At 42.8% G+C, this 27,641-nt stretch overlaps 1 protein-coding gene and 1 long non-coding RNA gene across 4 annotated transcripts in view; one reads left to right on the top strand and one right to left on the bottom strand.

Annotated features, from left to right (window-relative positions):
- The window catches only part of LOC129697161 (uncharacterized), a 46,368-nt gene that overhangs the window by 5,478 nt on the left and 13,249 nt on the right, over window positions 1–27,641 (bottom strand). The window contains exons 2-5 of the long non-coding RNA XR_008723460.1: window positions 19,720–19,813; window positions 18,642–18,866; window positions 7,713–7,917; window positions 256–297 (exon numbers count right to left, since the gene is read on the bottom strand). This is a non-coding gene — a long non-coding RNA (uncharacterized LOC129697161). The remainder of the gene's footprint in view (window positions 1–255; window positions 298–7,712; window positions 7,918–18,641; window positions 18,867–19,719; window positions 19,814–27,641) is intronic.
- slc7a2 (solute carrier family 7 member 2) overlaps window positions 1–27,641 on the top strand; it is a 105,761-nt gene that overhangs the window by 67,324 nt on the left and 10,796 nt on the right. For 2 of the 3 annotated variants that reach the window (XM_055635405.1, XM_055635422.1), the window contains exons 5-9: window positions 1,511–1,647; window positions 2,047–2,269; window positions 7,764–7,903; window positions 18,280–18,382; window positions 19,917–20,128. In XM_055635405.1, the coding sequence (XP_055491380.1) occupies window positions 1,511–1,647; window positions 2,047–2,269; window positions 7,764–7,903; window positions 18,280–18,382; window positions 19,917–20,128 (815 nt within the window). Of the gene's footprint in view, window positions 1–1,510; window positions 1,648–2,046; window positions 2,270–7,763; window positions 7,904–10,005; window positions 10,143–18,279; window positions 18,383–19,916; window positions 20,129–27,641 lie in introns of all 3 variants that reach the window. The other variant, XM_055635415.1, reaches the window with a different exon arrangement.

Below are 27,641 nucleotides of genomic sequence, written 5' to 3'. Positions count from 1 at the left end.
CCACTGTACCCTTAGCTCACTGTACCTTTACTAAAGCACTGTACCTTTAACCAGAAAGCAGAAATGCTAACCTGAGGTTGCACCCAATCAGCTGCTTCCTCTAGTCTGCTTCCACCAATCAGCGGCTTCCACCAGAACCCTCCCTATGGAGTGTGGAACGTTACAGATTTTGTTAAGCCCTGACCCTCCTCCACTCTCTCCAACGGTTCCCAGGCCTCTGTAAAAGCAAGCCCCGCGCTCGATTTATATACTCACAGCCCTGACCCTCCTCCACTCGCTCCAACGGTTCCCGGGCCTCTGTAAAAGCAAGCAATTAGGGCAATGATCTCTTGGTAGATAAAACAAATTTGAGGATAATTTACATTTACTATATTTTGAACTTGAGACCTTAATACTGAAATAACTTTGGTCTCAGAGGTTCTGTTTTAAAAGGCAACAAAGATGGATATACTTGTCATATTTAAACATACAATTGGACCAATGATAGTGTGAATTGAGCTCTGAGAAGCGAGATTTGCGTGAAAGTGAACAATAGCCAAATGACGTCCTTTGGTGCTGCAAGTTTATATGAATTTGATAAAGATCTGTAATAAACATTTCACCAAGGATAACTGAAGTACAATACAATACGGTTTTATTCGTCATATTGCACATAAAGTGCAAGTGAAATGAATTTGCCAGCGGCGGACGAAGCTCCCCTCCAGAGGTGATGGTAAGTCCACGCCGGGCCCACGGTAGAAGTTGGCCACGGGCCGGCAGTGGTGGCTTCTTCTTCTCCCGGGTCCCCCACGAGTGATCCCAGGCTGCGGACGCCGCGCCAGCTGGAGCTCTGCAGACCGGGGCTTCGGGCCAGCGAAACAGAGCGTTCCCCTCCGGCGAGCCCCGGTGAGGGCTCGCCTGCTCCACGCCGAGAGTCCACGCTGCGCCCGCCGCTGAAGCCCCGGGCACGTCTCCGGCAAAGGCCGCACCGATCCTCGATGTTAGTGTTAGGCCACGGGGGAAGCAACCTGGAAACAGTCGCCTCTCCATGGAGGAGGCGACCAAAACGGTTTCCACCTTACCTCCCCCCCCCCCACACCACCCCCCACACAAAACACACAAAGAAACAGTAAAAACATACTTTAAAACACACTAAAAAAATTAAAAAAGTTGAAAAAACTAACGCGCTGCTGACACGGCTGCCGCCATTACAGCGCCCCCACCAAACTATCAACTAGGGAGAATGAATAAAAACCTTATTTGCTTTGTTATTGCAATGTCCAAAATCAAACAATTGAAAGCAAGAAGTAAAATTTGAGATTATTTCTTGGTAAAAGTCTCAACAGTTTATAATGTATAATTCTAGTATTGTACACTAGTTTCAAACATTATGTGCTGACATTTTCTTCATATAGACATGGAGTTGTTTAAATTCCATGCTGGTGAAATATATATTTGATTTTATGTGAGTAAATAAAAGTCGAGCCTACTCTGTAAACAAAATGCACATTTTGCTCTAATTGGTTTACAGCAATTTGTCATCTGCGGAGAATGTCACCAGCATTTATGGTGTGGGTGGTTTTACACCATATGGATTAAATGGAACATTGGCTGGTGCTGCAACCTGCTTTTATGCCTTTGTTGGGTTTGACTGCATTGCTACCACAGGTAAGAGTCAAGAGTTCATTTATCACCATGTTATTTAATCTAATGCGTTATACAGCAAACTACAATATGCAAGGATATATAATTTGAACACATTCAAGGGTAAATTAAGTAATGGAATAACCAATGATCTAGAATTAAGATTATATGGTAGCATATCCAAAAATGAATGTCAATTAACCCACAAACCTGTATGTCTTTGTGAGGAAACCGGAGCACTCAGAGAAAACCCATATGGTCACAAGGAGAATATACAAACTCTGTACAAACACCACCCATAGTCAGGATCGAACCCAGGTCTCTCGGGCTGTATGGCAGCAAATCTACTGCTGCCGCAGATGGTACCCCATGGTATTAACTGTTTGTATGCAAGCTATATAATGTTCATTGTTCCCATTCTAGGTGAAGAGGTGAAAAATCCCCAAAAGGCTATTCCCATTGGAATTGTGACTTCACTTTTGGTGTGCTTCCTGGCTTACTTTGGAGTTTCAGCTGCACTGACCCTCATGATGCCTTACTACCTGCTGGATGCTAGAAGCCCACTTCCTGTGGCCTTTGAATATGTCGGCTGGGGCCCTGCAAAATATCTGGTTGCTGTGGGATCTCTTTGCGCATTGTCAACAAGGTATGAAAATAACATTTAGCTTTCCTTCAGAATACACCTTTGGAAAGACTTATGGTACAGCATTCATACACAATGCAGAATCCCTGCTTCCTTCTGACTGAAATGCCTCATACAAAATCTATTTTTTAATCAAATTATTTTAAAATCATGAACTGTGCATTTAACAGAATGTCTATAGCAGTGATTCCCAACCTGGGGCCATAGCAAATTTCAGGGGGGCCACAGGAACATTTGGGGATTTAGGGGGCCACAGGTTCAATGAAGGGGGCCACTTTTTTTCCACTAATAATGTCGGGATTGAGGGGGGGGGGGGGGCACAGAAAACTGCTTAAAGAGCCCAAGGGGGGCATGAACTCAAAAAGGTTGGGAACCACTGGTCTACAGAATCAGTTTACAGCACCAAACATTTCCATTCTCAATTTCGACACTGCACAGTACATCCCAGTATTCTCTATTATTTGTGTCTATCCTGGCTGTATTAGTTCTCCATAAAAGCATGAGCTCATATTTGAAAATAAGTACCACGTGTCATTCTTGTCTTTTTAACCAACTGATCATCTTCTGTTGCAACAAACACTTCACCACCCATCAAAGTTACTTAGAATGCAAACTTCCAGCTGCCTGGCCTTTAACCAGTAACCAGCTATTCAGCTCCTCAACCACTCTTTCCCATAACAAAGCCAATTGTCTGCCTGTATGGAACTGTTCTTCATTTCATGTTGGCATGAAAAATATGTTGTCGGCCACATGGCCTTTTAACTCTTTAATTTCTTCTTTGATCCATTGATGCATGTTTATCAGGCCTGTTTGAGCCAAACTATGCTGCTGCTGAGGATCATTACTGTAATTTTATGTTCTGATATTTCTTAACATTTGTTTACATGGTATCATCTGCAAATGCTTTGTTTTGCTTTAACTCGGCGCTGTACTGTACAGGTTTAACAATGTGTTTAGTCATTTTTCTGCTAATAAAGTCAAGGTTCTGCTGGGTTTGTATGCCATTTATAGGTTAATCTGTAAATTTCTTAACAATCTTACGTATGCTGAAGCTTTTACTTTGCTTTACTTTGTGACGGAAATGTGTTTATCAGAGGTCTTGTTTTGTCATATCTCCAAACTGTTTGGAACTGGTGTTTGAAAATGCAACTTTGTGAGCTGCAAATCCCGATTTCATTTAAAGCGGAGTGAATATTTAATAAGAGACTTTGCACCTTTACAAAAACGCACTTCCAATAATCTATAGGATCCAGAGGTATCCCCAATTGAATTGACTATGGTTATGAATAGCAGTAAAATTCTAAGTCATAATTGTGAGCTAAAATAAAAACAGATACATAGTTTTTCAGAACTAATGTATTAATCAATTAGGTAGGTTGGAAGTGTCAATTTCCACAGAGTATAAATGAATGACAGCAGATCAGCCAGCCTTCCATTCACATTACTGAGAACAGGGTTCAGATTTTTCAGCCAGCAACTGAAGGAGAAGAGGGAGCTTTGGTGGAGGTTGTTCCCTGCTGTCTGATAACATGAAGCAAGCTGACAATCCTTCATCTTTGACACAGTAAGGACACCTCTTTGAGTTTTTTACACAGTTTATTATATGTGGTTTAAAGTACAAAATATGCAGCAGAATACATTAAACATTTCACTGAATTAGTGGTGTAGATTTTTTTAACCATTTATAATAATCTAGCTGGCCATCAATGGATTTAGCTCTGAAACTGAAGTTAATTTTCATTGTCAAGGTGATAAGTAGGGATTTTTGAAGTGGCATCTGGTTATCATCACGCCTTATTTAATTTAATTAACCAATGGAAAATAATTTAAGCAGGGTATATAATTGGTAGCTTTTCACTAATGTCAAATTTAGCATTGAACAGTAGTTGCAGTTAAAATCACCCCACGTTACTGTATGCAAGTGAAATTACATTTGTGTGATTTTTCTTGTTGGAATTGGTAATTTAAAGTATTTGTTTGTGAAAACTTCAAGGAGCATTTTCTAAAACTTTTGGATATGACTAACATTTTTCTCTTTCCACATCTGAATGAAATCAAATTAAATTCATTTTTATAAAATGATTACACTACTGGGCTCTACATAATGTTTGATGTTTGGCTAGAATGAATATAAACCATGTTTGGTTAACATGTGTTGGTCTAGCATGCCTAACTGATTTAATGGAACATTTTCACTATTTAATCTTTTAAGTCAAAGAGAAAGAACTTTGGAACTTCCACCTTAAGATCCAGAGTATTTACAGTACATTACAATAATAAGGTTCCTCTTGAATCACTTTTGCAGAACTTCTTGCCAGTAGCAATGATGCAATTGTTGTTGTTGGTGCCCAAGAGATTGGGAAAGAGGAGGTTAAAAATGTCATAAGAAAAATAAAATAATTATTTTAGCCTAAGCAACATTGAATTTCTGATCCTCTGACTTGTCCACAGAATAGCATTATAAGCAGTGCCTTGTTTTGACTGAAGGATTTCTCCTGATTTATCCCACCCCTGTACAAATTACCTGAAAAATGGCATTTAAAGTTGATAGTGTTTGCAATGGGATTCTGCCTAAGTTTGAAGGGGAATAAATCCAGACTGTTATGTATATTTTATAAACAGCTTTTACTCTTGTTCCCTTGAAAGCACAGACAGCAGTAAAGAAATGGGCTGAGAGCACAGACAGCATTCCCCCCACTATTGTGCCTTGCTTAAATAGCCATTCTTTGTTTGAGTCTGTGAGCATGGACATACAGTGCATTCAGAAACTATTCAGACCCCTTCACTTTTACCACATTTTGTTATGTTACAGCCTTATTCTAAAATGGATTAATTTTTTAAAAATCATCAATCTATACACAATAGAAACATAGAAAATAGGTGCAGGAGGAGGCCATTCGGCCCTTTGAGCCAGCACCGCCATTCATTGTGATCATGGCTGATCGTCCCTAATCAATAACCCGTGCATGCCTTCTCCCCATAACCCTTGATTCCACTAGCCCCTAGAGCTCTATCTAACTCTCTGTTAAATCCATCCAGCGATTTGGCCTCCACTGCCCTCTGTGGCAGGGAATTCCACAACTTCACAACTCTCTGGGTGAAAAAGACTAAGACTGTGTTCTAGACTCGCCCAACATTGGGAACATTTTTCCTGCATCTAGCTTGTCCAGTCCTTTTATAATTTTATATGTTTCTATAAGATTTCCCCACATCCTTCTAAACGCCAGTGAATACAAGCCTAGTCTTTTCAATCTTTCCTCATATGACAGTCCTGCCATCCCAGGGATCAGTCTCGTGAGCCTAGGCTGTACTGCCTCAACCACAAGGATGTCCTTCCTCAAATTGGGAGATCAAAAATGTACACAATACTCCTGATGTGCTTACCAGAGCCCTATACAACTGCAGAAGAACCTCTTTACTCCTATACTGAAATCCTCTTGTTATGAAGGCCAACATTCCATTAGCTTTCTTCACTGCCTGCTGTACCTGCACACCAACTTTCAGTGACTGGTGTACAATACCCCATAATAAAAAAGCGCACAGGTGTTTAGAAATTTTTTGCAAAGTAATTAAAAATAAATAACTGAAGTATCACATTTAGATAAGTTATCAGACCCTTTTTACTCACTACTTTATTGAGGTCATTTGGCAGCAATTACAGCCTCACGTCTTCTTGGGTATGACGCTACTAGCTTGGCACACCTGTATTTGGGTGAGTTCTCCCATTCATCTCTGCAGACCCTCTCAAGCTCTGCCAGGTTGGATGGGGAGCGTCGATGCACAGCTATTTTCAGGTGCCTCCAGAGATATTTCATCGGGTTCAAGTCCAGGCTCTGGCTGGGCCACTCAAGGACATTCACAGACTTGTCACAAAGCCACTCCTGCGTTGTCTTGGCTGTGTGCTTAAGGTCATTGTCCTGTTGAAAGGTGAACCTCTGCCCCAGTCTAAGGTCCTGAACACTCTGGAGCAGGTTTTCATCAAGGATCTCTCTGTACTTTGCTCCGTTCATTTTTCCCTCGATCCTGACCAGTCTCCCAGTTCCAGCTGCTGAAAAACATCCCCACAGCATGATGCTGCCATCACCATGCTTCACCGTAGGTATATTATTTGCCAGGTGATAAGCGGTACCTGCTTTCCTCCAGACGTGACACTTGGCATTCAGGCCAAAGAGTTCAATCTTGCTTTCCTTCAGACCAGATAATCTTGTTTAGGTGCCTTTTGGTAAACTCCAATGGGCTGTCATGTGTCTTTTACTGAGGAGTGGCTTCAGCCTAGCCACTCTAACATAAAGGGCTGATTGGTGGAGTGCAGCAGATGTGGTTTTCCTTCTGGAAGGTTCTCCCATCTCCACAGAGGAACTCTGAAGCTCTGTCAGACTGACCATCGGGTTCTTGGTCACCTCCTTGACCAAGGCCCTTCTCCCCTGATTGCTCAGTTTGGCCGGGCGGCCAGCTCTATGAAGAGTCCTGGTGGTGTCAAAGTTCTTCCATTTAAGAATGACGGAGGCCACTGTGCTCTTCGGGACCTGTAATGCTGCAGAAATTGTTTTATACCCTTCTCCAGATCTGTGTCTCGATACAATCCTGTCTCGGAGATCTACGGACAATTCCTTTGTCTTCGTGGCTTGGTTTTTGCTCTGACATACACTGTCAACTGCGGGACCTTATATAGACAGGTGTGTGCCTTTCCAAATCATATACAATCAATTTAATTCACCACTTGTGAACTCCAATCAAGTAGTAGAAACATCCCAAGGATAATCAATGGAAACAGGATGCACCAAAGCTCAATTTTGAGGGTCATAGCAATGGGTCTGAATACTTATGTTAATGTGATATTTCAGTTATTTATTTTTTATTATTTGCAACCATTTCTAAACACCTGTTTTCGCTTTTATATTATGAGGTATTGTATGTAGATTGATGATTTAAAAAATGAATTTAATCAATTTTTGCATAAGGCTTTAACGTAACAAAACATGGAAAAATTCAAGGGGTCTGAATACTTTCTGAATGCACTGAATGTTGGTTATAAAGTTATCCAGTAGGAGTGATATCACATACAGCCAAAATCGTACTGCAATTTAATACACATGCTCACTTTCTGAGGTGCCCCCAAATAACTCTTTGCCTTATTCATTTCCATTAGACAGGTCAAACAACGTGCCTAAAATGTAGATCCTTGTTACAGTCAGTAAGATGCTGGTTGGCAATGAATTCAGTGTTTTAGCATTACACCAAGCAATGTCATTTGTCATTAGGTACTAAAAGAATTCAACAACTGTATTCTGAAAATATAAATACTATTTCCCATCAATTAATTTTTTTTAATTGTGAAGAACACATTTAATTGAATTATGCAACATATTTCCCACTGGATAAGGAGAGTTTAGGATCTTATGTAGAGCCCTAATGTGAGGTAATTTTTCATTAGTTTACTGCATACCTGGTGTGACTCTGACTTGCAGCATTGTGCATGTCTTTCCTCTTCATTCAGTCTGCTTGGTTCCATTTTCCCCATGCCTCGCGTAATCTATGCTATGGCTGAAGATGGGTTGCTTTTCAAAGTTTTAGCCCGCATCAATTCTAAGACGAAGACTCCAGTTGTTGCCACAATATCGTCAGGTTTGGTTGCAGGTGAGATTTTGTAGCTGGATGGAAAAAAGAAAGTATAATTTGGGATCTGAGTTAATGAACAAATGTAGAACAACATTGTCATATGGTCAGTGCATTTTTTTTTTCCACACAAATTTAAATTTCCATGCAGACTTTATGCTGATATTATTTTCTTCCAATACCAATTGTTCTTTTTTTTCCCCAAAGCAGGGAAGTTATAATATCAATAATAATATGAGAAATCAAGTTTTCTCACTAAACTGAACGTTCTCAGTTTGCGATTTTTCTTCTTAGAATCATAGGCTTGGAGGACACAATGTCACAATTGGCAGAAGAAAACAGGATTAGGCATCACTTTGTTTCCACTCCAGTTTTGTGGTTCTAAAATGGGTGATGAGGACACATTTGGCACTGTGGATTGCTCCACATACAGTTCCTGGATGGGATGGATGGGATAGCAGTATGTTAGGTGGTGTGCTGTCTATGCAAAGCTTCTGTGTGCTCCTGATGCTTCCGAGTCGTAGAGTCATACGGCACAGAAACAGGCCCTTTGACCAAACTCATCCATGCTACTGACCAAGATGATGTCTCCCTGCATTTGGTCTATTTTTCTCTGAGTTTTCCTATCCATGTATCTGTCCATATATATTTAAAATATTGTTACTGTGCCTGCCTCAATTACTTCTGGCAGTTCATTCCATATACCCACCACCATCTGTGAAAAGGTCACTCCTAGGGTTTACTTTAAATCTAAGGTTCTTATTAAATATTTCCCCTCTCACTGTAAACCTACGGCGTTTAGCTTTTAGTTCTTGAATCCCCAACCTTGGGAAAAAGATTCTGTATTTTCATCCTATCTTTTTCTTTTCATGATTTTATACACCTCTATAAAATCAGCCCTCAGCCTCCTGCGCTTCAAGGAAAAGGTCTTAGGCGGCCCAATCCCTCCCTATAGTTCAGGCCTTCAAGTCCTGGCACCATCCTTCAAATCAAAGTTTTCGATACCTTCCTGAATGTACCTTCTCTACTTTGAGATGTTGGAGGTCAGGTAGTTGCAAAAGTCTGAGAATGTCATACTTTATTTAAGAAGTACTTGAAGCATATCTTTGTCCTTTCATCTGGTAATTTCTTCATATGACAAAGCTCTTAGCAAAGTGGAAATTTGGTGTCTTTCATGTGAACGGATAGCCTGCCCAATGATCTTGCTAAATATAATTAGGGCCTCAATGTTGGAGTTGCTGGCCTGAAAGGGAATACTGATATTGGTTTGCTTATCTATAGAACAGTACAGCAAGGCAACAAACCCTTCATCCCATGATACCTGTACCAACCTTGAAGCCCGTTTAAACCATGTTCAGGAATACGAGATTGGGTTATGTTGCTATTCTCCCTGCCTATTCATCTGACTATCCAAATGGCTTCTGAACATTGCTATCGCATGTGCTTCCACCACTTCCCCGGTAGTACATTCCAGCCATCTACTAGTCCTCGTGTAATCTTTTATATGGCCACATGGTGGTTGTGAAGTCATTCTGTAGGAGTGGTTGCATTTTGGGAAGTCAAACCAGGGTAGGTCTTTTAAGAGTGAATATTAGGACCCTAGGGAATGTCGTAGCATAGAGGGACCTGGGGGAACAAGTACAAGTCTAAAGATGGGTCTCGACCTGAAACGTCGCCTATTCCTTCTCTCCGGAGATGCTGCCTCACCCACTGAGTTTTGTGTCTACCTTCGGTACAAGTACATAGTTCCCTGAAAGTGACATCACAGGAAAGCAGGGTGGTGAGGTGTTTTGAACAATAGCATTCATCAGACAGGGAATTGAGTACAGGAGTTTGGTGTTATGTTGCAGGTGTACAAGAAGTTAGTGTGGCTGTACTTGGAGTATTGTGTACTATTTTAGTTACTCTGCTCCAGGAAAGCCTTCCAAAAAAATGCTTAACTTTCCACCCAAAATAAAATTTTAAATTAAACACCTTAACTCAATGGTCAAAATGACAATGCTTCAAACGTAGAAAAATGACCTAACCATTGACATTGGCAATTCTATATTTGCCATTTGTATCCATTACCATGGTGCAGTGCTGAATGTATTTTGTTTGAACTTTCACCTTTTTCTTTTTAGCCTATTGGGGTCTATGTTCCCATTGCCCAGAATTATGTTTGCAATGGCACGAGATGGTTTACTGTTCAATTTTCTGGGAAAAGTGAGTAAGAGGCAGTCACCAGTTACTGCAACAATGGCATCAGGGGTCATCTCTGGTAAGCTGATGCACCTTGTCCCTCCCCCAAAGGGACCTCGTCTATCCAAAATCATGCCTGGGCTTGATGTGCTATTCCCTGAAGCATGCAAAATCCTGGTGGCTCCATTAATCAAGTGGTGAGGATTGTACTTGAAGTAGGTATGCCAGGTTCAAAGGAGCAACAATTATAATTCTGTGGGAGAAATTGCACTGTAATCTCTTTTACACTTTATAAATCAATTATTTAAAAAAAAATCTGGCAAGGATTTAAGAGACTGCATGAGAATGCTTAAATTCATGAAACAAAAATACTTTTAGATAAAGGTATTTTCTGTTGAAAATGTTTTAAAATAACCTTGCATACCTAGCTAATGGCAATTGTTCACATGGATATTAAACAGTATTGAGGAGATTAAAATATGTCTTTTTAAATAAAAAGCCAGAGCATAGACAATCGTCATTTCAAGTTCTTTTTTTAATAAACCAGATGAAGCAAACTGGCATCAGAGAGTTTTGCAGCTCATTAAATTACTTAACGTCTAATCTGTGAAAAGTCTGGAACACTATTAACTTCTATTAAACATTAATTCCAGCAATTTAAAGGCACATGGTTTCATTTGTTAATGTTTAATTTTCAGTGAATAAATCGCAACATAAGTCCCCGAGACAGATTATTTGGTTTTCTGGTAGTGTAGTATTGCCCTTGCTTGAATTATTGCCAATCAAGGCATGTACAGCTTTCTCATAGGTTTCAAATATTCCTTCCAGAAAATGTGTTCATATCATGTGCTAAATTTGCAAAGTTGGGATTTTGAGGATCAAAATTAGATTCATGGATGTTGGCCCTTGAACAAAAGCAAGATCGTGACATTTTTACAGGGAGAAAAGACTCCAACATACTTTTGAAAATTATAACCAAGTAAAGGTTTTACCCAAGTAGTCATCAGGAAAGGAGATTGATGCTATGATGAGGAGGTAGTTTTCATAAGTGTCTGCAAGAAGTGTTGTGCAGATCTGTAAATGTTTAGGGAAGTAAATTTCAAACCTCATGTCATTAATCGCACAGCTCGCATGGTGGGGCAATGTTAATGGAGGATGCACAGAAAAGTAGGGTTGAAGAAATGCAGAGATCTTGAGAAATTGCAAGGCCGGAGGAAGTAATAATGAAGGGAAGGAGTAAGACTGAAAGAGTTGTGGACGTGAAATTTTTAAATCTGTGATATTGTGAGCGGTGCGAGGGGGAAAGTGAATATGGAGGTCAAAGTACTGTATATGAATGCGCGAAGTAAAAGGAATAAAGTGGACGAGCTTGATGCTCAGTTAGAAACTGGCAAGTACGATGGTGTGGGAATTACTGAGACATGGCTGCAAGAGGGCCAGGGCTGGGAACTGAATATTCAAGGGTATACCTCCTATTGAAAAGACAGACAGGTGGGCAGAGGGGGTGGGGTTGCCCTGTTGGTGAGGAATTAAATTCAGTCCCTTGCAAAGGGTGACATTGAAACAGGAGATGTGGAGTCCGTATGGATAGAATTAAGGAATTGTAAGGTAAAAAGACCCAAATGGCACTAATCTACAGGCCCTCAAACAGCAGCCTGGACATAGGGCGCAAGTTGAATCGGGAGTTAAAATTGGCTTGTAGCAAAAGTAATGCTGTGGTTGTAATGGGATATTTCAACATTCAGGTAGACTGGGAAAATCAGGTTGGTACTGGACCCCAAGAAAGGGACATTGTAGTGCCTTTGTGATGGATTCTTAGAACAATTTGTATTGGAGCCTACCAGGGAGAAGGCAATTCTGGATTTAGTGTTATGTAATGAACCGGATTTGATAAAGGACCTCGAGGTGAAATGAGCCATTGGGAGGCAGTGACCATAACATGGTCAGGTTTAATCTATAATTGGAGAAGGGTAGATCGGGGGTGTCAGTGTTGCAGTTGAATAAAGGGGACTATGGGGCCATGAGGGAGGTGCTGGCCAAAGTTGACTGGAAAGATACACTAGCAGGGATGACAGTGGAACAAAAATGGCAGGTATTTCTGGAATAATACAGAAGGTGCAGGATCAGTTCATTCCTAGGAGGAAGAAAGATTCCAAGGGGAGAAAGGGACGGCCATGGCTGACAAGGGACGTCAGGGACAGTATAAAAATTAAAGCGACGAAATACAACGTAGCAAAGATGAGCGGGAAGCAAGAGGATTGGGTAATGTTTAAAGAACAACAGAAGCGAACCAAAAAGACAATACGGGGAGAAAAGATGAGATACGAAGGTCAGCTAGACAAGAATATAAAGTAGGATAGTAAATGTTTCTTTAGGTATGTGAAGAGGAAAAAATTAGTTAAGACCAAAGTTGGACCCCTTGAAGACCGTAAAACGTGAATTTATTATGGGGAATAAGGAAATAGCAGATGAGTTGAACAGGTACTTTGGATCTGTCTTCACTAAGGAGGACACAAACAATCTTCCTGATATAGTAGTGGCCAGAGGATCTGGGGTGATGGAGGAACTGAAGGAAATCCACATTAGGCAGGAAATGGTGTTGGATAGACTGAAGACTGATAAATCCCCAGGGCCCTATGGTCTGCATCCCAGGGTACTTAAGGAAGTGGCTCTAGAAATCGTGGATGCATTGGTGATAATTTTCCAATGTTCTATAGACCCAGGATCAGTTCCTGTGGATTGGAGGGTAGCTAATGTTATCCCACTTTTTAAGAAAGATGGGAGAGAGAAAACAGGGAATTATAGACCAGTTAGCCTGACATCGGTGATGGGGAAGATGCTGGAGTCAATTATGAAAGAAGAGATAGCCGAACATTTGGATAGCAGTAACAGGATTGGTCCGAGTCAGCTTGACTAATCATGTTTGACTAATCATTTGGATTTTTTGAAGATGTAACTAGGAAAATGGACAAAGGAGAGCCAGTGGATGTAGTATACCTGGACTTTCAGAAAGCATTTGATAAGGTCCCACATAGGATATTAGTTGGCAAAATTAGGGCACATGGTATTGGGGGTAGAGTGCTGACATGGATAGAGAAGTGGTTGGCAGACAGGAAACAAAGAGTAGGGATTAACGGGTCCCTTTCAGAATGGCAGGCAGTGACTAGTGGGGTACCGCAAGGCTCGGTGCTGGGACTGCAGCTCTTTACAATATACATCAATGATTTGGATGAAGGGATTCAAAGTAACATTAGCAAATTTGCGGATGACACAAAGCTGGGTGGCAGTGTGAACTGTGAGGAGGATGCTATGAGAATGCAGGGTGACTTGGACAGGTTGGGGGAGTGGGCAGATGCATGGCAGATTAAGTTTAAGGCGGATAAATGTGAGCTTATCCACTGTGGTAGCAAAAACAGGAAGGCAAATTATTATCTAAATGGTGTCAAGTTGGGAAAAGTGGAGTACAATGGGATCTGGGGTCTTTGTACATCAGTCTATGAAAGTAAGCATGCAGGTACAGCAGGCAGTGAAGAAAGTGAATGGCATGTTGGCCTTTATATTAAGAGGAATCGAATATAGGAGCAAAGAGGTCCTTCTGCAGTTGTACAGAGCCCTAGTGAGACCACACCTGGAGTATTGTGTGCAGTTTTGGTCCCCTAATTTGTGGAAGGACATTCTTGCTATTGAGGGAGTGCAGCGTAGGTTTACAAGGTTAATTCCCGGGACTGTCATGCTGAGAGAATGGAGCAGCTGGGCTTGTACACTCTGGAGTTTAGAAGGATGAGAGGATATCTCATTGAAACATATAAGATTGTTAAGGGTTTGGACACGCTAGAGGCAGGAAACATATTCCTGATGTTGGGGGAGTCCAGAACCAGGGTCCAGTTTAAGAATAAGGAGTAAACCATTTAGAACGGAGACGAGGAAACACTTTTTCTCACAGAGAGTGGTGAGTGTGGAATTCTTTGCCTCAGAGGGTGGTGGAGGCAGGTTCTCTGGATACTTTGAAGAGATCTAGATAGGGCTCTTAAAAATGGCAGAGTCAGGGGATATGGGGAGAAGGCAGGAATGGGGTACTGATTGGGGATGATCAGCCATGATCACATTGAATGGCGGTGCTGGCTTGAAGGGCCGAATGGCTTACTCCTGCACCTATTGTCTATTGTTGGACTGTTGTCAATAGGTGATGGGCAAAGCTTTGAGTAACATAAACTTTAATTTTTGAATCAATCTACAGGTATGTCTCCAAGGCATACTGTTAGATTTTTTAAATATATGGGTTCAAAAGTGAACCTAACAGTAAAATCTGTTCTTAGCAAGTAGAGCTCGAGACAAGCCATTTGATTCTAATTGGCTTAAAATGTTAATCTTCCACAAGTTTTGTGTAGTATTGCCAAATCTTTGATTCCTAAGTAAAATAGAAACAGACATATTGAATGAGCTCTGACTTGCATGGCCAGTTCTCACAATATTTTAGATCAAATAACAAGTGGTAGATTGTAGTGTAAAACAAAGTGCTGGAGGAACTCTGCAGGCCAGGCAACATCTGTGGGTGATATTCCTTCCCTCGTTTGAGGGATGTCCCCACTGGACTCGGCCCCTTCATGTCCAGCAGTGGGAGGACCCTGGACTCTAGGCCTTCTTCACAGAGCCTTCAGTTGGCTGCACTGAGCGTCAGTGCATCTGTTAGTGTACTCCTGCCAGTCAGCAATATTGTTATATGGACATCTCACTGTGCTGAAAGACCAACGTGTTTCAGACAGAAACGTCATCACGCCAGTGTAGGAGAGGCAAGAGAAAGAGGAGGGAAAGATGATAGTACTTGAAATTGGAGACTGTTGAAATATAAGCTACACATATGACAGAATATGAGATGCTGCTCCTCCAGTTTGCATGTGGATCTCACACTGTCAATGGGGGGCGGCGAGGACAGAAAGGTCAGTATGGGAATGGGAAGTGAAGTAAAATGGTTAGCAACTGGGAGATCCAACAGTCCTTGACAGACAGAGCATAAGTGTACAGCGAAATGGTTGATAATCTACACTTGGTTTCGCCAATATAAAGAGGCCACATTTGGAGCACCGAATGCAATACATGATACTTAAAGAGGTGCATATGAACCTCTGTTTCATCTGGATGGAAGTGAGAGAGGAGGTATAAGGGTAGGTGTTGCATCTCCTGCGGTTGCAGGGAAAAGTACCTGGGGAGGGGGCGGGTTGGGTGGGAAGGGATGAATGAACCAAGTAGCAGAGGAAGTGTTTTCCACAAAAGCAGTGGCATCTGGAAGACTGGCGAGGGGATCACGTTGAGAATGTCAGAGAATGATGTGTAGCCACAGGGGCTGGTGGGGTGAAAGGTGATAATCACAGGAACCCTATCGTTGTTCCACCTGGGGGGGGGGGGTGAGAGCAGAACTGCGGGACACAGATGAGACGTGTGAGTGCTCCATTCACATCGGGGGAACAGCAGGAGTGAGATCGCACACAAACGGAACAGCATCTCTTATTCTGCTTGGATGGCTTATATTACCCGACAATATTGTCATTGAATTCTCCATTTCAAGTAATGGCCCCAACCCTCCTTACATTCCATGCCCTCCATCAACCCAGTGTACACACATTTCTCCCACCCATCCACTTGCCCTGCTCCTTACACTCATCTTCTATCCCCAAGTTCCACATTTCCCTTTTATCCTTCCTCTTTACCCTTCCATAATTGCCCTTCCTCTGCCTCTCATACACTCATGGCTGATCATCCAACTCAGTATCTTCTATACCCCCCATGTTCACTCTCCACTTCTCATCTCGGTTTTTCCCCCTTTGTGATCCCTTGTCCTGGACTTCCCCAACATCGGGAGCAATCTTCCTGCATCTAGCCTGTCCAACCCCTTAAGAATGTTGTAAGTTTCTATAAGATTTCAACCCTTCCATATCCATTGCATTGAAGTCTGGTGACTATCCCTCCATAATTCCCAGATTTGGAGACCCTACGCAATACTCCAGGTGTGGTCTCACCAAGACCCTGTTATATTTCACTCCTCCTTTTCTATTTCCATTCACTTTCTTATCTTACACCCATTTTGTCTCCTTTTCACATCTTGCCTTTGTCACTCACTGCACCCATCTGCAAATCATATGCCCCCCACCTGTATCTACCTCTCACTTTTCAGGCTTTGTCCTGTTCCCGCCTCCCTTTTCCAGCTTTCTCCCCTCCTTACACCAATCAGGCTAAAGAAAAGTTTTGTGCAGTTTTGTGATTTTCTAAGATTCACTTGGCGAGGAACGGTGAAGGGAATTTGCTGCCATGTAAAGTAAAGTAAAGTATCCTTTATTGTCATTCAGACTTTTCAGTCTGAATGAAATTTCGTGCCTTGCTGTCATAACAGAGAATAAAATAACAAAACACACAATAAACACAGATTTAACAACCACCACAGTGTGTCCACCAGGTCCTCCTCACTGTGATGGAAGGCAAAAGTCTTAAGTCGTTGTTCTCCCTCTGCGGTGATCCAGGCTTCCGATGTTGCGACCCAGCCGGGTGATGGTAAGTCCCGCGGCTGAATTCGAGCTCCGTGAACGGGCCGGTTCAAACTCTGCGGCTCGGGGAGGTCGAAGCTGCCGAAGCTCCCACCCTCCAGTCCAGCGGACGAAGCTGTCGTTGCGGGAGCTCCGGAAAACAGGTCACCAACCTGGGAGCCTCCGATGTCGTCCACTGGGCCCTCGGCCAAGGCTCCGAAGTCGGGTCGGAAGTCGGGTCGCCGCCGCTGCAACGCCACCACAGCCCTGAAGTCGGCCAGCCTTTCATTGGAAATTCCTGGCTCTGCCTCCGGAGCCTCGAGGTCGGTCCCAGTTGGAGGCCGCCAGCTTCGCCATTAGGCCTCAGCGCAGACGGAGACGGGGGATACGACAAGAAAAGGTCGCATCCCCCCGAAGGAAGAGACAAAAAGCATGTTTCTCCCCCCCCATCACACATACACAACCTAAATAAACAAAAATTAACTAAAACTGGACAAAAAGAAAAGACAAACCGACTGCAGGCGAGCCGCAACTGCAGGGCAGCGCCGCCACTTCCGGAGTAGATCATTGTAATTTGATGAAATGTGGGTGGATCAGGTATTTGTTAAAAGGCAAAAAAGGTGGTACACTGCTTCTTGGTGGATGTATGTAGGCAATTAGTAGATTACAATGGTGATGAACAAAGTTGTGTTTGGCTCATGTAAGTTGTATGTTTTAATGCGTCATATTTATTAATTTAATTGTAGCTGGAAACCATTGCCTCATAATTTCTCATGACTCAATTAGCAATGCCATTTATACACTTGCAACAAACCTAGAAATTAGCGATATCTAATTTGGCACATTGTTTTGGCATTGCACCTAAATTATAAATCATTTATGTAATTATGACCAAATGTGAATTTGATTTTTATTTTCTCTTATCATATCTGGCTTGAAACCATAACATAGTTTTTAATCTCCATTACTGTTTTAGGTATACTTGTGAATAAATGCCTTTCCAGAAAACCTGAGTGTAATTGAGGATTTCTCTTTTAAGTTTGTTTCTTAATGCTTGCTAATTATGGCCTGGGAATGGGTTATCATCAGCCACGAGCAGATAGTAAGTTTTACCTTGTTCATTAATTTTATCACCAGCAAAAAACATTTCAAATCATAAGCAAATAACATTTTATTAATCAATTAAATTATTGGAAATTTTATCAAATGGTAGATACTTTGATTAGTCTAAAACATAATCTACCCCTGTCAGCTATGCAGATAGATCCACGTTCAATATTATACTTGAATCTTTACTAGCTACACCAAATAACAGGCTCCAAAGATTAACTTTATTTAAACATTTAAAGGCAGGCACTATAGGACTAAGGACTGCTCCCGTGTATTGTCCAACAGTCTTAATGACTGTAAACTACAATTGCACTTTGAAGACATTTCATGAATTGCACAACCCTTATACAAGACAAGATAAAATGACCATACAGTGTAAAAAATATGGGAAAATATTAATTTTCTCTTTTGACAGGGTATTAATTTGTTAATTATGAGGATGCTGGTGATGGGATTAAAAGAGTGGCTGGAAATATTTTCTGCATCTGTTACGCAACCATTCATTGATATCAGGTGGAATTTCTGTATAAATGTCTTTCTATGCACCTTCATTTGTTTTAACAACTCATGTCCTGGTGAATTTTTTGGCAGCTGTCATGGCATTTTTCTTTGATCTTAAAGCCTTGGTGGATATGATGTCCATTGGGACACTCTTGGCGTACACTCTAGTAGCAGCATGTGTACTTCTCCTCAGGTAAATATTTATGTCTTATCAAGAGTCTTTGACCAGAACTGATAACTCAACATCTGTGTGTATGACCTGCTGAATATTTCCGACATTTTCCACTTTTATTTCAGATTTCCAATATTTGCAGTTTTTTGATTTTTCATTATGCAGGAGATGGCTACTCATCTCATCACTTCTGTGCAGGATTTTTTGCAAATGATTATAGCAGCCTGAAAATAGAAAGGGAGGTGGATACGGCAATGCAAAAAGCATTCAGCATGCTTACCTTAATAGTCTGGGCTATTGAGTATAAGAGTTGGGGTGTCACGTTGCAACAGCACAACATTTTAGCAGGCTTCACGTGGAGTATCACGGACCGTTCTGCTGGCCAGGAAGGGTCTCGACCCAAAACATCACCCATTCCTTCTCTCCGGAGATGTTGCCTGTCCCACTGAGTTACTCCACCACTTTGTGTCTACCTTCGATTTAAACCAGCATCTGCAGCTCTTTCCTGCACAGGATACATTAGTATTAGACAGACAATCATGATGTTGCCTAGAATGGAGAGATTGGGCTGGGATAGTTCTCACTGGGACATAGGAGGCTGAGGGGTGACCTATTCGAGGTTTATAAAATTATGAGCGGTATAGATGGTGAGGATAGTCAAAGTTGTCCTCCTAGGGTGGGACGTCTAAAACAAATTGGTGATGGTTATATGAAATGTACAGTGAGAACAGTGTTCTAGCTATTTTTCTTTCCAATCCAAATAGCTGTCTAAATGCCTTTTAAATTACATTTAGACAGCTATTTGGATAGGAAGGAAGGAGAACGATACGGGCCTAGTGCAAATGACAGTAAATCCTATCACTAAAAATCTTCTCCAGTAACTTCCTACCATTGTTATGCGACTCATCGGCCTATAGTTTCCTGGATTATCCCTATTTGCTTTCTTAACTAAATGACCAACATTGCCTACTTTCCATTCATCACGGACCTCACCTTTGACTAAAGATGATGCAAGATGGACATAAAGTGCTGGAGTAACTTAGCAGGTCAGGCAGCATCTTTGGAAAACAAGGATAGGTAACGTTTCAGATCAAGACCATTCTTCAGACTGTGGAGAGTCTGAGAAGGGGCTCAACCTGAAATGTCACCTAATCATGTCCTCCAGAGATGCTGCCTGGCCTGCTGAGTTACTCCTGCACTTCATTCCACTAGTTTCCAAAATGGGTGGTCCAGAGCACTTCTGAGCACAGAGCTTAGATATGCTGGTGATTAGCTCAGTTTTGTCTACCTAACTGAAAACGGTAATGAAATTAACAATGGGAAGAGCAGCAATAAAATGTCTGGACCCGAAACGTCACCTATTCCTTTTCTCCAGAGATGCCGTCTGATCCGCTGAGTTACTCCGGCTTTTTATGTCTATCTTCGGTTTAAACCAGCATCCGCAGTTCCTTCCTACATGGAAAAAAACAACTTTTGTTGAGTTTATATTGAATTTGTAGAATCTGATTATGTACTTGGTTTGTTTTGAAATTATACTTTGTTTTAAACTAACGAGGTATCAGCCAACTTCATTCTACAAACAAAATAATTGTTCAGACGGAGAGAACCTTACAGCTGAGGAAGATGGTGAATTAGATGGAAATGCATCAGAGTCCCATTTGACTGTGCTCAAAGAACAAGACCTCAGCTGTTCATTGCTGCTGAATCCCTCACTGGTTCCAACAGAACAGACATCAGCAGTGGTATATGGATGTGTGGGGTTTATAAGTAAGTATTACAACAGATTTATTTGTATCTCTCGTGCTATTTGTAAATTGAGTCCAGGAAATGCAGCACCACCTTTGTATTGTTGCTTCTCCAAAATGAGAGATTTTAAACTACTGCAAACTTAAAAATCACATCACTAAGGTCCTCAGAATGTCAGGACTTACAATGTTTGCTGTGGATTTGAGTGGGAATGCCAATATACAGAGAGTTTGAAGGACATTGGATTCCACTCCAAATTTATGATGAGGGAACAAAATGACAGAATGCAAGTTCATTTTTGTTTATTCTTACGTATACTGAGGTACAGTGAAAAGCTTTTGTTGCGTGCTAACCAGTTAGCAGAAAGACAATACATAATTGAAATTGAGCAATTTACAGTGTATAGATACATGATGAGGGAATAACGTTTAGTGCAAGGTAAAGCCAATAAAGTCTGATTAAAGATAGTCCGCATGTCACTAATGATGTAGATAGTAGGTCAGGACTGCTCTCTAGTTGTGGTAGGATGATTCAGTTGCCTGATAACAGCTGGAAAGAAACTGTCCATGAATGTGGAGGTGTGCCTTTTTATACTTCCATACCTTTTGCCCGATGTATAAGAATTCACACCTTGAACAAAGGATACAGTATATGAGATTGGAGGTGGTGCAAGTGAACCTCTGCCTAACCCGAAAGGACTGTCAGGGTTCCTGGACAGAGTCGAGGGAGGTGTAGGGACAGGTGTTGCATCTCCTGCAATTGCAAGGAAAGGTACATGCCGAGGGAGTGATTTGGGTGGGAAGGGATGAATTAGCCAGGGAGTTGTGGAGGGAACGGTCTCTGACGAAGGCGGAAAGGGGTGGAGATGGGAAGATGTTACTAGTGGTGGGATTCCGTTGGAGGTAGTGAAAATTTCGGAGGATTATGTGTTTGCGACGGCTAATGGGGTGAAAGGTAAGGACTAGGGGGACCTGTTGCGACTAGAGGGAGGGGGAGCAAGAGCATAGCTGCGGGTGTGGGGTACCGAGGAGACATGTGTGAAGGCCTCATCTATGATGGAAGAGGAGAACCGCCATTGCCTAAAGAATGAGGACATCTCGGATGTCCTGGTATGGAACACCTCATCTTGGGCGCAGATCCAGTGTAGATGGAGGAATTGGGAGTAGGGGATAGAGTCTTTGCAGGAAGCAGGGTGGGAAGAAGCGTAGTCTAGACAATCGGTCAGTAGGTTTATAATAAACGTTAGTCGATGGTCAAGAGTGTTTTATTGTCATGTGTCCGAGATAGAACAATAACATTCTTACTTGCTGCAGCACAACGGAATATGTAAACAGAATATGTCCATCTCTTCTGATGGAGACGGTGAGATCAAGAAAGGGGAGGGAGGTGTCGGTCCAAGTGAATTTGAGTACAGGATGGAAATTGATGTTGATATTAGTGACGTCCATGAGTTGGATATAGCTCTTAGGGCCAACGGAATCAAGGGATATGGGGAGAAAGCAGGAATTGGGCACTTATTCTGGATATTAGCCATGATCATATTGAATGGCGCTGCTGGCTCGAAGGGCCGAATGACCTACTCCTGCACCTATTTACTATGTTTCTATGTAACAGGGATTGCTCAACGTACCCTACAAAAAGGCAGGCATAGCTAGGGTCCATTGGAGCATCCATAGCTACACCTTTGATTTGGAAGAAGTGGGTGGAGCCGAAGGAGATGTTGTTAAGAGTGCAGAACAGCCCCGTTACGCGGAGGAGAGTATTAGTAGAGGGAAATTGGCTTGTTCTGCGGTCGAGGTAGAGAGGGCTTTAACAGAGGGCTTTAAGACCTTCATGGTGGGGAATGGAAACTGATGGAATTATTCTGAGAGCCAGCATTGATTTTACAGGAACAGATTGACATCTTCTAATTTTTTTAATGAGAGTATACAAGATGCATTTTTTAATATTTTGGCTCTGTAATTCAGAATATCACTGGCTTTCTGTACTTTTGGGGATGTTGACCATCAAGGCTACAAACGTTCTTAATGCCCCTCAGTTTTATTCTTGTCTATTTGAGTGCAATACAAGTGGCATGCGTTGCTGATTTAGCCTGCCTTTCTGCAGTAATGTTCTCATGTCACTTTATTACTTGCCCATACCTGACACAAGCTTGCCTGAAAGCTGGTAAACATTCAAATTAATAGAAACATAGAAAATATGTGCAGAAGGAGGTCATTTAGCCCTTCGAGCCAGCACCGCTATTCATTGTGATCATGGCTGATCAACCCATGCCTGCCTTCTCCCCATATCCCTTGATTCTGCTAGCCCCTAGAGTTCTATCTAACTTTTCAATTCATTCAGTGAATTGGCCTCAACTGCCTTCTGTGGCAGAGAATTCCACAAATTCACAACTCTCAGGGTGAAAACGTTTTTTCTCTTCTCAATTTAAAATGACCTCCCCTTTATTCTTAGACTGTGGCCCCTGGTTCTGGGCTCCCCCAACATTGGGAACATTTTTCCAGCATTTCGCTTGTCCTTTTATAATTTTATACGTTTCTATTAGATCCCATCTTTCTAAATTCCAGTTAAAACAAGCCCTTGCCAATAGCTTTCTTCACTGGTGTACAAGGACACCCAGGTCATTGAAATGGAATGCACATAAATGCTGAAACTGTAGTACTCGGAATGTAAATCCATTCCACTTTTACCATTCACCATTAAATAGGAACATTAGTACTTTGCGTCATTGGGGTTGCTGCCAGCACAAAGTCAAAGTTGTGCTTGGAGCTTAAGCTAACTGCAGATGAACCGAACCCACTAAAATACAGTAATCTTAACATGCTCTCGATTTGCCGTGCCCTGACCCAGACATTTCTAGCGCTAATGTTATGGATCAAATCAAACAAATCTATAACTATCACGGCGCTGGATAAAGCTCATTTCAGCCTGTTTTCAGTTTTGGTTGCCAAGTCATACAAAAACCATCAGAGAATCTGGAAGAAGTAGAAAGATGATGATTTATTTTTAAATACAACCAATACCAGAGGACCGAGTCATGAGGAAAAACTGCTAAATCCTTTAGTCATCGACTTGGTGGTGCTGGCTCGAAGGGCCGAAGGGCCCCCTCCTGCACCTATTTTCTATGTTTCTATGTTAATGTTATTCAATGATACTTTATTTTAATGGCATTATTTTAATGACTTATTCTAGATGGCATAGGTTTACTAGCTTTTCACTTCATCAGTTCAATTGCTAGAAATAATAAAGAATGGCAATTCTGATCAAGTGGAGGACTGAGCTGATGATGGATAGTGTAGGGAGGAATTGCAGATGCTGGTTTAAACAGAAGATAGACACGAAATGTTGGAGTAACAGCGGGACAGGCAGCATCTTTGGAGAGAAGAGATGGGTGACATCCCGACCCGAAACGTCACCCATTCCTTCTCTCTAGAGGGTGCCTGTCCCACTAAGTTACTCCAGCATTTCGTGTCTGATGGGATTTGTTTGAAAAATGTTGAAAACAATTCTCTAGCAGAATTCACAATGACATTTCATCAGTATTCTGAAATACTAACTTTTTGTCTCCGCAAATGCTGCCGAGCATTTCCAGCATGTTCGGATTTTATTGAAGGTGGATTATCAAATCACCTTCCTCCCTCACATCCATTCTCTCCCACACCTTCCCTTCAATCTGACTGACTTAATTGAATTCTTAGACAAAAACAAAGTAATTAAAGTTAATCCTGCAGATGTTGTGCCAAATGACATTTGATAATACTTGCATACAAAGAACTTAACAGTGGAGTTCAAGTCTGAGAGGGAGATAATGGTTGAATGGATCTAAAAATGGCCAAGGTTCAGAAAGAAGAGCATAATGATGAATATGTGTCTGGGATGTCTTTGCAGGTGTCAGTATGGATGCCACAGCAGTTTTTTTATATATATTTATCACCATGACTTGGATATGCTGGATACAGTTTTGAAGCTTGCTAATCTAACATAACACAGAAAGTGAAGCCATTGTAGCAATCGCATTGTTCATTTCCAAGCACCACGATTGTCGGGTTTTCGAGACAATGCAGAGAAAACGGGCTGGAATGCGATCAGTCGTAAAGAGTCACCTATTTAGAGAAACTGAGGGTGTCCTTCAAGCAGATGTGAAAGATAGCCAAATTAGTTAAAACCCACATGAATATTATTTGATAAGTAGGAGAAAACATTTCCAGTGGCAACTGGGTTAAGGAGCAGATAGGGTAAATTGAAGATAACTGTGGAAAACATGCAAAATGAGGGCAAATCAAATCATAATTCATTGAGCCATGATTTAAAATGCACTGTCAATGGATGATGGAATCAAATTCAATATCTTAAAATAAAATCACATTTACTTAAAAATATGTTCAGGATCATGTAGAAAATGGGACCACTGGAGAAATTCTTTCAGAGCCAGCACAATCCACATGCACAGGCCATCTTTAGCATGTCATTCAATAATGCTTGGACCTTTGACCTAACTAGACTTGCCTTCACTCAATAGACAATAAGTGAAGGAGTAACGTACCTTGTGGAAAACTGCGCATGCGCGTTGACAGCAGCTGCATTCATCCACAGCGGGGGGGGGAGGGGGGCGGGGGTGGCAGGAGGCAGGTGGCCCTTGATTGGTGGGCATGTGGGCATTGTGATGTCAGCATCTGGCAAGCGGTGATTATTTTTTTTAAAGTAAGTTTTGTGAACAATTTCCCCAGATTTTGTGAACAAATCTGGGGAAATAATTGAGCAAACTTAGAGAGGAGTGGATTTCTGAAATCATAAGTTAAATCCCTACCGAAATATGTAAAAATCTCTGCGTTTTTGCGTCTGGTTTTCGAGGAAATACGTTTCAAAGGCAAAATCACACCCATCCACCCGCACACACAGTTTAAAAAGTATACTAGACCAAGTGCAGACCCTTTTTTGCGGGGGGGCGGGGGGGCTTGGGGCGGAAAGAGGCGTCACACACACTAACCATCCCCACACACACTAACTACCCCCTTCAAAAATTATAGAGAGAGATGGGAGGAGAGAGAGGGGGGGAGGGAAGGGGGAGAGGTGGGGGGAAGGGAGGGGGTGGTGAGAAGGGGGTAGGGGAGGGGTGGAGGGGAGGGGGGAAGGGGGTTTAGGGGAGGGAGGGGGGGGAGAGAGAGAGAGAGAGGGGAGAGAGAGAGAGAGGTGAGAGAGAGAGAGAGAGAGAGAGAGTGGGAGAGAGGGGAGAGAGAGGGAGGGGAGAGAGAGAGGCGGGGAGAGAGAGGGCCAGGGAGGCAGGCACGGAGCGATCTGAGGACAGTGAAAAGCAGCGGGGGGACCAACCGATCGTGGCTTCCGCCAGCGTGACAGAGCCGGGCCGGGCCGGGGAGGGTGGGACGGACAATCGGGCCTCACCAGAGAGGAGGTTGTCCCCTGTGATGGGTTGAGAGGAGAGAGGGAGGAAGGAGAGGGGAGGAGGTGAGAAGAGGAGGGGAGGGTGGGGGTGGAGGGGAGGTGGGCGAGTGAGTGGGCTGCGAAATGCGGAGAGACAGAAGCGGCCTCTGACTCTCTGGAAACCCACAGCTGGAATGAGCGGGCGGGCAGGGGATGGGAGGGGCGGGGCTTCACGAGCTGCGCCGACAGTGAGGAGAACCTTCAGTGCATGAGGGAGAACAAAGACCCTATAGCTGAGCTGTACAATCTTTGTTCTGTAGAACTTTTCTCGATCTTTCTGCTCCTTTTGAAGACGTGGGGGGGGGGGGGGGGGGGGGGGGGGGGGGGGATGTGTGGGCTAACATACCTTGTGTAAAACTGCAGCTGCTGGTTTTAATCCAGAGTGGCGGGGTACGAGGAAAGGCATTGTGAGGTCAGCAGCTGGCCAATCTTAATATTTAAAAAAATGTCAGTTTGTCAAAGGCAAAATGACACACACACACACCCACAGAGTTTTATTAGATACTTATTACGTCTGTATGACGGCATGCGGCGTCACACAAACTAACCACCTCCACACATACAATAACTACCCCCCTTGATATGTTATTAATTTTCTCCTTTTACCCCAGAACCTTATCCACTGATGCATAGCCCCCCAACTCGCAGGCACGTCTAGAGAGGGAGGGGGGTAGAGAGTGAGGGCAGAGAGCAAATGGGGAGAGACACAGGGAGAGGCAGAGACAGAAGGGCAAGAGGAGGGGGGGGGGGGGGCAGGGGCAGGGGACAGAGGGAGATGGGGAGAGAGAGAGTAGGAGGGAGAGAGGGGGGGGTCGTAAGGTTTTTTTCAAAGGGTTTGCAAATGGCGTGACTGGCAGCACGTTGGGTTTGCAGCGTGAGGGAGGGAGGGGCATGACTTCACTCGCTGCGCCGGGTTTCCCAGAGGGAGTAATGGCCGCGAGGGCCCACTTCTCATCTCGTGCCCCCCGCGACAATGGCTGCCGCTGCTGCTGCCACCGTCATGTTCTACCATCGGGCGGGGGAGACGGAGAGGATTCAGAAGCAAGCCGCTGGCCTATAGAGACCGGCTGTGACCTCCGGATCTGCAGAACGCTCATTCTTTCTGTGTATTTTGAAGATCGGGGTGTTGGAGTGGGCGGGCGGGCGTGGGAGTCCAGCTGCGGGAGGCGTGGCGCGAGCGTACTTGGGCTGGGCGCGGGGAGCATGACTTCACAAAATAAACCAGGTGTCCTCGGGATCTGAAGAACCTGCTCGTTCTTTCTGCGCCTTTTAAAGAACGGGGTGTGGAGGGGGTGGTGACTTCTCGTGCAAAACAGCAGATGTTTAATCCAGAGCCGGGCCGGGGGAGGGACACGGAGAGGGACACAGACACAGAGAAACAATAAACTTCAATGCTATGAAAAAAATCAAAAACAATCTGGGGAAATAACTGACCATATATAGAGAGGAGTGAATCTCTGAACTCATGTTAAATCCCTACCGAAATATGTAAAAATCTCTGCGTTTTTGCGTCTGGTTTTCGAGAAAATACATTTCAAAGGCAATGTGACACCCCCCCCCCCAAAGTGGTCAATTCGTGAGTGGCCGTCAATCACCCGATCTGACCCCAATTGGTCATGCCTTTCAGCAACTGGTGATGTCCATGAATCGCAGACTTCAAGCAGTTATTGCATGCAAAGGATATGCACCAAAATACTAAACATAACTACTTTCATTTACATGACATTGCTGTGTCCCAAACATTATGGTGCCCTGAGATGGTGGGAATATGTATAAACACTGTTGTAATTTCTACATGGTGAAACCAAAATGTATAAAAATGGCCTTAATTAAAATTTGACAACGTGCACTTTAACCACATGTGATTCTTTTCTATTACAAATCTCAAATTGTGGAGTATAGAGGCAAATAAATAAATGATGGGTCTTTATCCCAAACATTATGGAGGGCACTAAGTACCATTATGTGGTATCCGGCATGTTTAGGTATAAGTAATTTTTTTTTCAGAAATACACCTGATGTAACAAAATGCAAAATTTGTCAATTAGGTGTGAGGATCAGTTAACTGGAGTAAATTGCCAATGAGAGTGGAGTG

This window comes from Leucoraja erinacea, chromosome 1, assembly GCF_028641065.1.
Source record: "Leucoraja erinacea ecotype New England chromosome 1, Leri_hhj_1, whole genome shotgun sequence".
Classification (NCBI taxonomy): domain Eukaryota; kingdom Metazoa; phylum Chordata; class Chondrichthyes; order Rajiformes; family Rajidae; genus Leucoraja; species Leucoraja erinaceus.
This window is presented reverse-complemented; position numbering and strand designations above follow the sequence as displayed.